General features: G+C 41.4%; 1 protein-coding gene across 3 annotated transcripts in view; it reads right to left on the reverse strand.

The window, feature by feature from the left end:
- The window catches only part of ABCB4 (ATP binding cassette subfamily B member 4), an 82633-nt gene extending 69828 nt beyond the window's left edge, over positions 1-12805 (reverse strand). For all 3 annotated transcript variants that reach the window (XM_030823072.1, XM_030823073.1, XM_030823071.1), the window contains exons 1-3: positions 12734-12805; positions 12475-12560; positions 9699-9753 (exon numbers count right to left, since the gene is read on the reverse strand). In XM_030823072.1, the coding sequence (XP_030678932.1) occupies positions 9699-9753; positions 12475-12554 (135 nt within the window). In that variant the 5' untranslated portion in view covers positions 12555-12560; positions 12734-12805. The remainder of the gene's footprint in view (positions 1-9698; positions 9754-12474; positions 12561-12733) is intronic.
- Positions 12806-16778: the final 3973 nt, after the last annotated feature.

Genomic DNA, 16778 nt, shown 5'->3' on the forward strand with positions numbered 1-16778 from the left:
TAAAATAATACTTAGCTGTGGAATGGAATTTCTCCTCTTCCATAATTATATATTCTTTGGATTTTTATTTAAAGTCAATACTTTTTTAAGAGTTGTAAATGAATGTCTTAGAAAAGGAGCCCTTCAAATCATTAACAGCTTAATTTCATGTTTCTGTTTATTTTGTATTCCGTGAAGAAATCAATCTAATTATGTTTAATTGGTATCTGATTTGAATAAATAATTAATATACAATCAAAAGGGATAAAGGTTTAAGAAATATTATTTGATCTCCCAGAGCTCCTGTGGTAATAAAGAACGGCTAGGGAAAGACATTAAGTTTACACAAACACACACACACACACACACACACCACATCCTTTAAAAAAGCATTCAGAATATTTCAGAGGGAGAATTTAAAATAGAGGAAAATAGATGCTCTGAGTTTTGAGATAAGATCCCTTTAAAAGGTTTAAGTTAGATTTTAAAAGGCAACTCAGTGGTGAAGCACAACAAACATTATAGTGTGTCTATATGTGCACCTTAGGAAAGTCTTGCTCATGGAGATCCTTATGCAGAACCTTTCTTAAAAATTTAGTTTTCACCAGTGTCACCTGCCAAGTATGCAGAACCTTGAAGGGTAAGAGGGAGTTCGCTGGAGAAGAATTGGCCAGTGTAGAAGAAGTAGGAAGAATTTAGGCTTAGAATAAGAAGGTAACTAGAAACTACATGGAATGCTTAAGTAACCCCTGGCAGTGGAATTCCTGAAGGGCACAGTACAAAGTGTGGGAGAGGATGTTAGAGAGAGATAGAAGGCCTGCGCTGGTGGGCCACACCAAGAATCTTGGACACAGTACTACCTACAGAGGGGAAGGGTGATACCAGTTGTCACAGTGAAGTGCACAACCTTCAAGAACTAACCAGCAGATCAGTGTCCTAACACCTCAAAGGACTTTGTTACTGTCTTATTAGTCCTCTTCCATTTCTCACCTTTTCTTTCTGTTTTTGATTGACCCATTTATGGCTCTCTTTAGCTTTGTTCTTCTTTCCTCCTCTGCCTTCTAGACTACATTTTCCTCCTCTTACATTTCCATTTCTATAGCTTCCTGTCTTTTTTTGTTTCTCTCCTCTCTTTTAAAATGCTTTACTCTGCCCATTCCCCCCACCTCAGCCCCTTTTGGGGACAAGGAACAGTTATTGGGAGAGAGGATGATGAGCCAGGCTTGGCACAGTAGAACCTTTGAGGGCTGAAGCTAGGTCAGACTGGGTCAATAACCCGGGTGAGGCTGGGGTTAGAGGCACATGGTGGAAAGTGGATATTTGTGTAAACCATTCTCAAAGAGTTCCAGGAGTTCAGGCAAGGTTTCAGGGACAGGGACAAACTCCATCATCAAACACACAGGGCAAGCAAGAGAACGGAAAGAGACAAAGGGTCAGAAGCCAGGCAGAGCTTGGATAAAATAATGGGAGCAGGTAAAGTCAAGAGCCAATGGAGCTGGGTCCCTAAAATTGTCACAAAGGGACCAGTGTCCCAAAGGTTCATTTTTAGTGGTTCTGGGAAAAGGAAAACAGAACACTTGAGTCTGTCAGCTACAGTTAAAAGCACAAGGTCAGGTTGTTAACATTAAAAAGCATTTTAAATGTTTTCATATTAATTGAATACAATTTTATAGCCTCTAAGCATAAATTTAAAACGAGGTGAATTTCACAGCAACATTCTAAGTAAACCTAGGTTTGTTTTCAGTGATTTAGGAGTTAGAAATATATCCAGAAAATAATATATTTCTAACTCCTGTTAGAGCACAATTTTATCCTCAACCTCTTTCAGGACAAAAAATATCTATTAAGATATCTAGTAAGAGGTGAAAATAAAGATTAAATTTAAGTTTAACTTAAGCTAAAACTTTTAAATTCAAATGAAAATTTCTGTTTCTACATTAAGGTTTGTAGGATTTTATTTTCTGTAGGAGGCAGATTTAAAACCTATGCATTAAAACCAGCTTTCAGAGGTGGTTCCAAGATAGCTGAATAGGAACAGCTCCAGTCTACAGCTCCCAGTGCAAGCGACACAAAACACAGGTGATTTCTGCATTTCCTACTGAGGTACCGGGTTCATCTCACTGGGACTTGTTGGACAGCGGGTGCAGGACAGTGGGTGCAGCGCACCCAGCATGAGCCAAAGCAGGGCGAGGCATCCCCTCGCCTGGGAAGTGCAAGGGGTCAGGGAATTCCCTTTCCTAGCCAAGCAAAGCTGTGACAGATGGCACCTGGAAAATCGGGTCACTCTCACCCTAATACTGCACTTTTCCAATGGTCTTAGCAAACGGCACACCAGGAGATCATATCCCACGCCTGGCTCGGAGGGTCCCACGCCCACGGAGCCTCACTCATTGCTAGCACAGCAGTCTGAGATCAATCTGCATGGCGGCAGCGAGGCTGGGGGAGGGGCGCCCGCCATTGCTGAGGCTTGAGTAGGTAAACAAAGCGGCCAGGAAGCTCGAACTGGGTGGAGCCCACCGCAGCTCAAGGAGACCTGCCTGCCTCTGTAGACTCCACTTCTGGGGGCAGGGCATAGCTGAACAAAAGGCAGCAGAAACCTCTGCAGACTTAAATGTCCCTGTCTGACAGCTTTGAAGAGAGTAGTAGCTCTCCCAGCATGGCATTTGAGATCTGAGAACGGACAGACTGCCTCCTCAAGTGGGTCCCTGACCCCCAAGTAGCCTAACTGGGAGGCACCACCCAATAGGGGCAGACTGACACCTCACATGGCCAGGCAGCCCTCTGAGACGAAACTTCCAGAGGAACGATCAGGCAGCAACATTCGCTGTTCACCAATATTCACTGTTCTGCAGCCTCTGCTGCTGATACCCAGGAAAACAGGGTCTGGAGTGGACCTCCAGCAAACTCCAACAGACCTGCAGCTGAGGGTCCTGACTGTTAGAAGGAAAACTAACAAACAGAAAGGACATCCACACCAAAACCCTATCTGTACGTCACCGTCATCAAAGACCAAAGGTAGATAAAACCACAAAGAAGGGGAGAAAACAGAGCAGAAAAACTGAAAATTCTAAAAATCAGAGCACCTCTCTTCCTCCAAAGGAACGTAGCTCCTCACCAGCAATGGAACAAAGCAGGACGGAGAATGACTTTTATGAGTTGAGAGAAGAAGGCTACAGATGATCAAACTTTTCTGAGCTAAAGGAGGAAGTTCGAACCCATGGCAAAGAAGTTAAAAACCTAGAAAAAAGAATAGACGAATGGCTAACTAGAATAACCAATGCAGAGAAGTCCTTAAAGGACCTGATGGAGCTGAAAACCATGGCACGAGAACTACGTGACAAAAGCACAAGCCTCAGTAGCTGATTTGATCACTGGAAGAAAGGGTATCAGTGATTGAAGATCAAATGAATGAAATGAAACAAGAAGAGGAGTTTAGAGAAAAAAGAATAAAAAGAAACAAGCAAAACCTCCAAGAAATATGGGACTATGTGAAAAGACCAAATCTATGTCTGATTGGTGTACCTGAAAGTGACGGAGAGAATGGAACCAAGTTGGAAAACACTCTTCAGGATATTATCCAGGAGAACTTCCCCAACCTAGCAAGGCAGGCCAACATTCAAATTCAGGAAATACAGAGAACGCCACAAAGATACTCCTCGAGAACAGCAACTCCAAGAAACATAATTGTCAGATTCACCAAAGTTGAAATGAAGGAAAAAATGTTAAGAGCATCCAGAGAGAAAGGTCGGGTTACCCACAAAGGGAAGCCCATCACACTAACAGCTGATCTCTCAGCACAAACTCTACAAGCCAGAAGAGAGAGAGGGCCAATATTCAACACTCTTAAAGAAAAGAATTTTCAACCCAGAATTTCATATCCAGCCAAACTAAGCTTCATAAGTGAAGGAGAAATAAAATACTTTACAGACAAGCAAATGCTGAGAGATTTTGTCACCACCAGGCCTGCCCTAAAAGAGCTCCTGAAGGAAGCACTAAACATGGAAAGAAACAACCACTACCAGCCACTGCAAAAACATGCCAAATTGTAAAGACCATCGACACTAGGAAGAAACTGCATCAACTAATGAGCAAAATAACCAGCTAACATTATAATGACAAGATCAAATTCACACATAACAATATTAACCTTAAATGTAAATGGGCTAAATGTTCCAATTAAAAGACATAGACTGTCAAATTGGATAAAGAATCAAGACCCATCAGTGTGCTGTATTCAGGAAACCCATCTCACGTGCAGAGACACACATAGGCTCAAAATAAAGGGATGGAGGAAGATCTACCAAGCAAACGGAAAACAAAAAAAGGCAGGGATTGCAATCCTAGTTTGGGATAAAACAGACTTTAAACCAATAAAGATCAAAAGAGACAAAGAAGGCCAATACATAATGGTAAAGGGATCAATTCAACAAGAAGAACTAACTCTCCTAAATATATATGCACCCAATACAGGAGCACCCAGGTTCACAAAGCAAGTCCTTAGAGACCTACAAAGAGACTCCCACACAATAATAATGGGAGACTTTAACACCCCACTGTCAGCATTAGACTAATCAATGAGACAGAAAGTTAACAAGGATATCCAGGAATTGAATTCAGCTCTGCACCAAGCGGACCTAATAGACATCTACAGAACTCTCCACCCCAAATCAACAGAATATACATTCTTCTCAGCACCACACCGCACTTACTCCAAAATTGACCACATAGTTGTAAGTAAAGCACTCCTCAGCAAATGTAAAAGAACAGAAATTATAACAAACTGTCTCTCAGACCACAGTGCAATTAACTAGAACTCAGGTTTAAGAAACTCACTCAAAACCACTCAACTACATGGAAACTGAACAACCTGCTCCTGAATGACTACTGGGTACATAACGAAATGAAGGCAGAAATAAAGATGTTCTTTGAAACCAACGAGAACAAAGACACAACATACCAGAATCACTGGGGCGCATTTAAAGCAGTGGGTAGAGGGAAATTTATAGCACTAAATGCCCATAAGAGAAAGCAGGAAAGATCTAAAATTGACACCCTAACATCACAATTAAAAGAACTAGAGAAGCATGAGCAAACACATTCAAAAGCTAGCAGAAGGCAAGAAATAACTAAGATCAGAGCAGAACTGAAGGAGATAGAGACACAACAAACCCTTCCAAAAATCAATGAATCCAGGAGCTGGTTTTTTGAAAAGATCAACAAAATTGATAGACCGCTAGCAAGACCAATAAAGAAGAAAACAGAGAAGAATCAAATAGATGCAATAAAAAATGATAAAGGGGATATCACCACTGATCCCACAGAAATACAAACTACCATCAGAGAATACTACAAACATCTCTATGCAAATAAGCTAGAAAATCTGGAAGAAATGGATAAATTCCTCAACACATACACCCTCCCAAGACTAAACCAGGAAGAAGTTGAATCTCTGAATAGACCAATAACAGCCTCTGAAATTGAGGCAATAATTAATAGCTTACCAACCCAAAAAAGTCCAGGACCAGACGGATTCACAGCCAAATTCCACCAGAGGTACAAGGAGGAGCTGGTACCATTCCTTCTGAAACTATTCCAATCAATAGAAAAAGAGGGAATCCTCCCTAACTCATTTTATGAGGCCATCATCATCCTGATACCAAAGCTTGGCAGAGGTACAACAAAAAAGGAGAATTTTAGACCAATATCCCTGATGAACATCGATGCAAAAATCCTCAATAAAATACTGGCAAACCTCGGGTGCAGTGGCTCACGCCTGTAATCTCAGCACTTTGGGAAGCCGAGGCGGGCAGATCACGAGGTCAGGAGATCGAGGCCATCCTGGCTAACACGGTGAAACCCTGTCTCTACTAAAAATACAAAAATTAGCCAGGCGCAGTCGTGGGCACCTGTAGTCTCAGCTAATTGAGAGGCTGAGGCAGGAGAATGGCGTGAACCCGGAAGGCGCAGCTTGCAGTGAGCCCAGATAGTGCCACTACAGTCCGGCCTAGGAGAAAGAGCGCAACTCCATCTCAAAAAATAAATAAATAAAATAAAATAAAATACTGGCAAACCGAATCCAGCAGCACATCAAAAAGCTTATCCACCACGATCAAGTGGGCTTCATCCCTGGGATGCAAGGCTGGTTCAACATACGCAAATCAATAAACGTAATCCAGCATATAAACAGAACCAAAGACAAAAACCACATGATTATCTCAATAGATGCAGAAAAGGCCTTTGACAAAATTCAACAGCCCTTGAATTTTCATGCTAAAAACTCTCAATAAATTAGGTATTGATGGGAGGTATCTCAAAATAATAAGAGCTATTTATGACAAACCCATAGCCCATATCATACTAAATGGGCAAAAACTAGAACCAGTCCCTTTGAAAATTGGCACAAGACAGGATGCCCTCTCTCACCACTCCTATTCAACATAGTGTTGGAAGTTCTGGCCAGGGCAATCAGGCAGGAGAAAGAAATAAAGGGTATTCAATTAGGAAAAGAGGAAGCCAAATTGTCCCTATTTGCAGATGACATGATTTGTATATCTAGAAAACCCCATGGTCTCAGCCGAAAATCTCCTTAAGCTGATAAGCAACTTCAGCAAAGTCTCAGGATACAAAATCAATGTACAAAAATCACAAGCATTCTTATACATCAATAACAGACAAACAGAGAGCCAAATCATGAGTGAACTCCCATTCACAATTGCTTCAAAGAGAATAAAATACCTAGGAATCCAACTTACAAGGGATATGAAGGACCTCTTCAAGGAGAACTACAAACCACTGCTCAATGAAATAAAAGAGGATACAAACAAATGGATGAACATTCCATGCTCATGGATAGGAAGAATCAATATTGTGAAAATGGCCATACTGCCCAAGGTAATTTATAGATTCAATGCCATCCCCATCAAGCTACCAATGACTTTCTTCACAGAATTGGAAAAAACGACTTTAAAGTTCATATGGAACCAAAAAAGAGCCCTCATTGGCAAGTCAATCCTAAGCCAAAAGAACAAAGCTGGAGGCATCATGCTACCTGATTTCAAACGATACTACAAGGCTACAGTAACCAAAACAGCATGGTACTGGTACCAAAACAGAGATACATACCAATGGAACAGAACAGAGCCCTCAGAAATAATACCACACATCTACAACCATCTGACCTTTGACAAACCTGACAAAAACAAGAAACGGGAAAAGCATTCCCTATTTAACAAATGGTGCTGGGAAAACTGGCTAGCCATATGTAGAAAGCTGAAACTGGATCCCTTCCTTATACCTTATACAAACATTAATTCAAGATGGATTAAAGACTTAAATGTTAGACCTAAAACCATAAAAACCCTAGAAGAAAACCTAGGCAATACCATTCAGGACATAGGCATGGGCAAGGACTTCATGTCTAAAACACCAAAAGCAATGGCAACAAAAGCCAAAATTGACAAAAAATAAGATCTAATTAAACTAAAGAGCTTCTGCAAAGCAAAAGAAACTATCATTAGAGTGAACAGGCAACCTACAGAATGGGAGAAAATTTTTGCAATCTACTCATCTGACAAAGGGCTAATATCCAGAATCTACAAAGAACTCAAACAAATTTACAAGAAAAAACAAACAACCCCACTAACAAGTGGGTGAAGGACATGAACAGACACTTCTTAAAAGAAGACATTTATGCAGCCAACAGACACATGAAAAAATGCTCATCATCACTGGCCATCAGAGAAATGCAAATCAAAACCACAATGACATACCATCTCACACCAGTTAGAATGGCCATCATTAAAAAGTCAGGAAACAACAGGTGCTGGAGAGGATGTGGAGAAATAGGAACACTTTTACACTATTGGTGGGACTGTAAACTAGTTCAACCATTGTGGAAGACAGTGTGGCGATTCCTCAAGGATCTAGAACTAGAAATATCATTTGACCCAGCCATCCCATTACTGGGTATATACCCAAAGGACTATAAATCATGCTGCTATACAGACACATGCACACGTGTGTTTACTGCGGCACTATTCACAATAGCAAAGACTTGGAACCAACCCAAATGTCCAACAACAATAGACTGGATTAAGAAAATGTGGCACATATACACCATGGAATACTATGCAGCCATAAAAAATGATGAGTTCATGTCCCTTGTAGGGACATGGATGAAGCTGGAAACCATCATTCTCAGCAAACTATCGCAAGGACAAAAAACCAAACACCTCATGTTCTCACTCATGAGGTGGGAACTGAACAATGAGAACACTTGGACACATGAAGGGGAACATCACACACTGGGGCCTATTGTGGGGTGGGGGGAGGGGGGAGGGGTAGCATTAGGAGATATACCTAATGTAAATGACGAGTTAATGGGTGCAGCACACCAACATGGCACATGTATACATATGTAACAAACCTGCACGTTGTACACATGTACCCTAGAACTTAAGGTATAATTTTAAAAAATTAAAAAAAAAGAAAAAAACTTCTAAAAAAAATAAATAAAACCAGCTTTCATTTGATAAACAATTTATTCTCCAAAGTGCTAATTTTTTTTTTAATTGCCCTTACTGAGCCTTTTTAAACAAATAAAAAAAGAGGACAGAAGACAATGAATAGGGGCTTTGTGGTTACATGAGAAGTATGCAGCAGTGTTTGAGAGCATGGACGTTTTGGTGTCTTTTTATCCATTTAATTACTAAGTTGGATTTCAGCCGACATGACACTTAATTCTAACTTATTTGCTATCAAATAATGGCTGTGACAGTTTGAAACACATCATATTTACCAAAAATGGGCAAATGCTTTCTTGAGCTGCCTCTGTAAGACATATTTCAAATGAAAACCAGATTAGGAGACGTCTTCCCAAAATACTGTCTTATCTTGTACCAACAGAAAAGCACCGAAAACTGTTTTAAGCATAATCAGAATCCCTAATAGTTACCCCCTATTTAGCCAATTTTTTGGAAACCAAATGTGAACGTAGATTCCTTAAATTAAAATGTATATACTTAACAATTACTTTCTTGAAATGCAAGCTTATTTTAAGCTAAATTTGGGGTGGGGGTTTGTGAAGCAAATGCAGAAATGCATTTTCCTGAAATTGTTGAGTTTGCATTGTGCTACTAACACAGTTCCCATTTTCACTTTCCTTGCACACCAGTTAGCTCTGCCCTGTGTCATCGCCAGCCCGTCTCTACTTTTTAAAAAATCATCCATCTTGAGAATGGGGGTCATTGACTATAACAAGCCAAACTTAGACAGCACAGGTGCAGCAAGGACAATTTATTGCTGCCTGCAGACAGTTTTTTTGTTGTTGTTTTTGAGACAGGGTCTTGCTCTGCCACCCAGGCTGGAGTGCAGTGGTGTGATCATAGCTCACTGCAGCCTCAGACTCCTCAGACCCTCCTGCCTCAGCCTCCCAAGTAGCTGGGACTACAGGATCATGCCATGACATATGGCTATTTTTTAAAGATTTTTATTTTTATTATTTTGTAGAGATGAGATCTCACTATGTTGTCCAGGCTGGTCTCAAACTCTTGTGCTCAAGCAACCCTCCCACCACAGCCTCCCAAAGTGCTGGGATTACAAGTGTGAGTCAACTCGCCTAGCCAGACAATCTTAAAGTACTTGCTTTAAAGGTAATTGATTCAATATCTCAAATTTGAATAAAAGGTAGTATTATTCACATTTAACATTTCACAGCTTACCAATGTTAATACTCCAATCATTTTCACTTTCTTCGTTTTTTTCCTTTTTTGTTTGCTGTAAAAAATAGAATTGCTTCAATTTAAAACTGTTACAAAATGTTTTACAATCAATTGAACATAAATATGTTTAGTTACAATATTCAACTATTATAATATTTTCAAATATAAGAGTGATGTTCACAAAATGTCAAAATTATTCAGTTCAACAAACATAGCAAGCACAAAAGTAACTGTCGAAGGTACTACAAGGATATATGGATACATAACAAATGGTCGCCTGCCTTACAGAGCTCACATACACAGGAAAGATAAGTATGTTAACAGTGTCCTAAGTCAGTTAAGTTATTTGCTTTCTAAAATTAAAAAAAATCATGATTTAAAATTAGGAATGTCCATTCTTCTGAAGGATTGTGGAGAGTGGTGTCAGGGAATCTTGTTGGTGATACATTCAAAGTACATCTAGAATTTAACCACTTATCACCAGTTTCATTGCTGTCCCCAGTAGGACAGCCTCCTGCCTAGTCTCTCCACTTCTACCTATGCTGCTTCAGTCTATCTTCAAATAGCAGTCAGAGTAATCATTTCAAAACGCAAGCCATACACTACTTCTTTGCTCAAAAACCTACAGTGGCTTTCCTTTTTCTTACAATAAAAGCCAAAATCCTTGCATTAACCTCTGAGGTCCTACACGATCTGTTTGCTTATTTCCTCTCTGACCACATCCCTACTCCCTAACCTGCTTACTCTGCTCCAACCAGCCTGGACTCTCTGCTGTTCCATGAACTCACCAAACATGTACCTGACTCAGGGTCTTTGCATTGCCAGTTACCTTTTCCAGGAATGCTCTCCCCTTAGATACCCACACAGCTGTCTCCTCTCATTTCTTTCAAGTCTTTGCTCAAATATTACCTTTAAAATAAGATCTACCCTAACCACCCTACTTAAAATTGCAAAGTACTCCCCTTTTGTACTCCTGATCCCCTTAACCTGGATTAATGTTTTTTTCCATGGCATTAATTACCTTCTAACATTGGCTGTGGTTTACTTATTTAGTATGTGCATTATTTATGTCTGTCCTCCATACTATAATATAAACTCCGTGAGGGAGTGTGTGTGTGTGTGTGTGTGTGTGTGTGTGTGTGTGTATGATGTTTTTATATATATATGATGATTTTTACATATATATGATGCATTTATCCAGGTAAATGATCAAGTTTTACTTATAAGATGATTCCAAATTATGTAAAGTATTGACTAAAATCACTGGACAAACATCTGCCACTAAATATGTTCAAAAGAATGTGCATGGGCAATAGCAACATAATTAGAACAAGAATATAACTAACTTGATTGAAGCAGGCTTAACTTCCTTTAAATATATTATCTTTGGTCTGCTTTTATAAAAATTAGTTTCACTACGTTTGATTTCATAATCTTGTGGTCTTAACTTATTGTTAACTTTCTGTATTTCTCTTTTGAGCTGCTTTCTTCTTTCCAGCAGAAGCTGTGGGCTTCCCCTCTGAGGACTTTCCTGGGTTCTGAAGTGTTACTACACCTTTTGTAGGAATAGCTCCTTTGTACACGCATCAAATGTTAAGCCAGTGCAATACATAAATAGACTTCTTCATGAAAATGCCATCTATTAATAGACTCACAGTCAATCCCTGCCTAAACAGCCAGCTGATGAAAACCATATTTTTCTATTGCGTGTATAAGTACTTCCATTGGAAGTAACACCATCTATCACTTTTTCAATTCTAAATGGCAAAACTAAATTTTCTATGAAAAAATACAATGGTACTTAGAAGAAATACGGCAAGGTTACTGCACAACCACGTTAACAGGCTAAAATAATGCTTCAGTTTAAGCATCAGATAGGCATGTTAGCTAATCAAGCCCCTAGCAGCTTGAGGACAAACTACAGAAACTGATAAATTTGTCCCTCTGGGTGATCACTTGACACAGGTCAATTTTTTCTGGGTAGCCTGGCATGAACTCAGAGACCGTAATAGCCTCATAAACTATTTCAGGCTAAAGGCGAAAATGATTCACTATTCCCACAGTGAAAGAGGAAACAAAGACACATGCCATTGACTGGGAACTTCTGCCCCGCTCATAAAGCCTGTGAAGTGAGTTTAACAAGGGTCAGGGGAACCGAGAAGGATGCGAAGGCAAAGGAAGCGCTGTTTCCCCCAGCACTTGAACAAAACTGATTAGGATGTACAGAAGTTCCCCCTCCCCACCTATCCTCCCAGAAAGGAGAAATACAAACAAGCCTGGCGATGAGAGGAGGGGGAGGGGTAAGACAAGGAGGAAGAGACATAACAGGGGATGGGCAGGAGGGGAAGGAGTTTTTGCTTCACTGCCCTTGTTCAAAAAGCACAGCCATCAATAGCAGATGTCTGACACCCTTTAAGTCTGAACAATCAGATGATGGATATGAAAGTCATTTGTAAAAGTTTCAAGAGTTACATAATACAAGGAATGTTATACGATACAGATATTCATTGAATCCCCCCTGCACAAAGGGAAGGGAGCACTTTTCATGACAGCCTTTTCTTCCTGAATCTGTCCCAAAAGGAGCCTCAGTGACATTCTTTGAGGCCACATAACACGTTTGCTCCAAGGTCAGAACCGGATGCAAGACCCTTCAAAGAAGCCTCCAAAACAAAGGTCTTCAAAGGCATCAACCGATTTTTACAACTTCTTTCCAAGGGTGAACTTGGTCCTACTGATTGGAGTGTAACGGAAAAGCCAGTGGCTGCTGGGGATGTACCTGCTGATGCCCAGTTCAAAGTCGCCCTCCGCGCTCCTGGGGCGCTGGGCTGTTCCGTTCTTTGCCGCCTCAAGATCCATCTCAGCCTGAGGAGAAACCACAGCCTCAGAACCAAGTGCACCCTCTCTGGCGCGGGGCGTCCAGCCCGGCGCACGGGTCGTGGGGCCCGGGGCCACTGGGTGGAGGTCCCGCCACTCCCGCCCCTCGCCCCAGGTCCCGGGTCTCCCTTCGAGGCCAGGCGCGCCCGGGCCTCTCTCACCTCGGACCTCGCGCGTGTCTGGCAGGGCCTCTGGGCGCGCGGGCGCTGCAGCAGAGGGGCCTGGACTTTGCTCGCCGCGGCCTCGCCCCCGCCCCCGCCCCCGCCCCCCACGCGCGTCCGGCCCCGGAAACGCCTCCCGTTGCAGCCAGGGCGAGGGCCGCGGCCCGCAAGAGCAGCTCCCGCCGCCCGTCCAGCTCTCTCCCCAGGCCACGCGCGGTCCAGGGGCCCAGCCTGCCGCTCTCGCCGCCAGGGCGCCCGGCTGGGGCCGCCGCCCACCCTGGCGACTCGCCAGCACCAGCCCGGCCGCAGGATAAGACCGAGATCAGCCTGGAGCCTCGGGTGCTGAGAGAGAGCCTCGCCTGATGGGCCACCCAAGCTCCTGCAGATGACTGTCACACCCCCTGGGCGCTCAGTTTTGTTTTTAAACCCATAGGGGAGACAGTTTCCGGACGCCCAACAATCATAGGGCGGCCCAGGACGGAGAGAGAGCAATGGACTCTCCTCTTGCTTCCGCATCCCCAGTTCTGGTCCAGGTGGCACAGAACCCAATTATCTCTAGGGACGGCGAGAGTCAGCCAGGGCCAGCCGGAACCATCACATTATGCTCCTTGGGGAGGAGGATCAATGTTGGTGCCCTCGTAGCACTTAGAGACACAGAGCTTTAGGGCTAGAAGGGTCTTCAGCGATCACCTAATTAAAACCCCGTATGTCTAACATATGAAGAAACCGATGCCCAGAGAGGTGAAGTCCTGCCTGAGGCTGCATGGGTGGAACCAGAGTCTAGGGGAAGCCTCCTGAGTCCCAGTCCAGTGCCCTGGCTCACTGCCCTCATCTAAGACTTCTGTCTGTATTGAATTGTCTCTACTCCTACCACCTATCTGAGTATGACTTTCTTCTGCTTTCTGATTAATTCCTCCACACTCTTCCCAAAAGGAAGTGTCTAAAACGGGGAGCCATAAGTTTCATGGCTTTGAAACCAGAGACTTTCAAACTCAGAGCTTCACATCTTATTAATTATGTGACTTTGGACACTGTGCTCATTTCTCTAGGCCTGTTTCCTTATACGTAAAATGAGGATAAAAACTTCTCCCTTATCAGGTTGTTACAGGAAATAAACGAGTTGAGGATAAGTGAATTAAGTACTAGGTAAAAGCACCTAGCACTATGCCTAAAACATAGTAGGTGACCAACAAATACAATTTTCCTTCCTTCTGATCAGGTAGCAGGATGACCAGTGAGTCCTTGCACCTGCTACGTGTCCCGTTAACACAACTGTTAGCCCAAGGCTTGTTTGAGTTCTCAGAGAACCTTAAAGCAGAGCATGGTATAAGCAGAGATGCTGGGTGGACGCTGGTGTGAATCTCACCTTTCCCATGTACCAGCTGTCTGGCCAGGTTATGTAATTCTTGACTCAGTCATTGAATCTATAAAATAAGGGTGTTATTAGGATTAGGGATACTGTGTGTAAAGTGTCCTGCACATAGGACACACCTAATAAATGGTGACTATTATTATAGTAAAAGTTCAGGCAAGGCCAAGGAAGAAAGACTGGAACAGGAGCCAGCAGCTCCGGCACTCACCCCTTACTTGTGCCGTGCCTCTGCAGCCTGCTCTGCCTGCCACCTGGAGCTAAGGTGGAACTTGACTTGAAACTGCATGCTGGAGTAGAAATGAATTTAGTTGAGTATTTTTCCTCAAAATGTTTTCTCTCCATATCAGTCTACCATGACCATGAGGATTCTCTTCTTAAATCAACCCAAATGCCTTCCCTTCACTAGTCTAACAGGCGGTCAGATCATTATTTCAAGATACGCTGAGACTGAAGCAGTTGGAATTGTGTAGTTTGAAAGAAGGCTTGTGGTGACTGGAGGACCTTATTAAACTCATTAGCACAAAAAGAGATGACAGTTTCTTCAGTCTCTAATAAAAGAGAATTTGAGAAAGTAAATGCAGATACTTGAAGGAGTAGGAAGGTTCAGAACGAAAACTAAAGCAAATAAAAACATGTATGAGGCAATGAGGTGTATTTGCCTGCCTGTCTGTCTGTCTGAGTCCATTCACAAAGTTGTCCCTGCAAGAAGCCATGCCTATATGGCTGTGTTTACTTCTTTACCTGTATTAGAGCCAATTTCAGGAGCTCCTTTTATATTTATTTGATAACAATGCAGTATCACTGAGAATTTCATCATTTATTCATCAACTAGAAGTTGAAGACTTACAATATTTAAAGCACTATGATAAACTGGATTTCTCCATTACACTCAGGCTGTAAGAAATCTTTACTTTCCCTTTACAGTAGAATATTGAGATACTTATGCATTGATGTGAGACTGGAATTAATGCCCTACCATGCTATCTTACTTTTTCTATTTGCCCCATTAGTTCCATCTTTCTTTTTTATCCTCACTTTTGCCTTATTTTAGATCATTTTAATATCATCATTTAGATTTCCTTTCTATAAGATGTATTCTTTTATTTTCTATTTAATAATTATCTCCTTTCTAGGGATTATGACATGTATCTTTGATTAATCATTGTACTTTTTCCTCTTCCAGGACAATGCAAGGATTTTAGAACTTTTAAGTCTGTTTTTTATTCACCCCTTTTACATTGCCATTGTCATGTACTTTAATTTTCTCTGTATATTCATGACTCTTCTGGGAATATTATTTCTTTATGAGTTGATACTTATTTAGCTTTATCAAGACATTTATCATTTTCTTGCTTTTTGTTTCTTCCTACATCTGAAAGCTACCCTCTTGGATCATTTCCCTTTCACCTAATGAGCACTCTTTCATCTACTGTCTCTCTTGTTTTCTTTAGTCTGTGAAAAATTTTCTCAGCTTTTTTTTTCCTGAAAATTTATTTCACTTTTTTCTTGAAAAATTATCAGTTATTTATGGGTTTGCCTTACTAAATAAATATCAAAACTTATTATCAAACTATGGTAATTAGGGACATGTGTTTTGGAATGAGATAGACAAAGTAAAACAGAATCAATATCTTATAATTGATGGAACTAGAATTCGAATCCAGGGAGTATTCTTATCCACTATGACTAGCAGGGAAGTGGAGAACATATGTCAGATGTATCATAGAGTTAAACACAGTCATTCTTTAATGCATCCTTCAGTCCACTGATCTTACCACTTTTTTACTGTTCCTCACCTCCTTCATGTCTTCTCTCTTAACTCAGCCTGAAAACACCCACAACCCTCTAGCCCTCTCTCTTTATCAGGCTTGCTTAGTAAAACCACAATCCTGGATAATTCAAGTTACTGAGCTACTGTGAACCTACACCATGCAGCAGAACATGTCTGAAGAAAAATACAAAGTCATCTGACTCGCCTCACCATGAACTTAAATGGCCCTATACTATATACATAACATACTTATTATGTTTCTTATTTATTGCCCACTCTGTGTGATGCAAGACTTATGAAGGCAAAGATTTTTTAAAATTCACTATGTATCCCAACGTTTACTGCCCAATAGTCATAAGGTTTTCTTAGTTCATTCACTCACCTGCTTTTCTAATAATTATTTCATATCTTCTGTTTTCTCAAATTCTGTTCTTTTTCATCTTCACATTCTGCTAAATTACTGTGCTTATTTCACTGATGAAATTGAAGTGTTTAGAATGGAACTCCATAACCTCCCATCATGATATTTTTCCACTTAGCAGCATCTGTACCAACACTCTGCCTTTGCTGTTTCTGTAAATGAACTATTCATGTCCCTCTTTGCAGCCAGTCTTTGTTTGCATGTTCATCCTGTAGATCCCATCCCCTCTCACTTTCACAAGGAGCCCTTCTTCCCTTTCTGTCCTGTATCATCAATTTCCCCATCCCTGCTGGATCCCTCATGTGAGCTTACATACATGCTGTTATTTCTTCCATCTTGAAAAACAAACAAAAAACCTCTCTTGACCACACTTCCCCTGCCAGCTACCATCACATTTCCCTCTTTTCCTTCGCAGCTAAACTACTTGACAAAGTTTATTACTTTCTTCAATCCTGTTCTGTTCTCTCTGAAACCCACTCTA

Source organism: Nomascus leucogenys, chromosome 11 (genome assembly GCF_006542625.1).
Source record: "Nomascus leucogenys isolate Asia chromosome 11, Asia_NLE_v1, whole genome shotgun sequence".
Lineage (NCBI taxonomy): Eukaryota > Metazoa > Chordata > Mammalia > Primates > Hylobatidae > Nomascus > Nomascus leucogenys.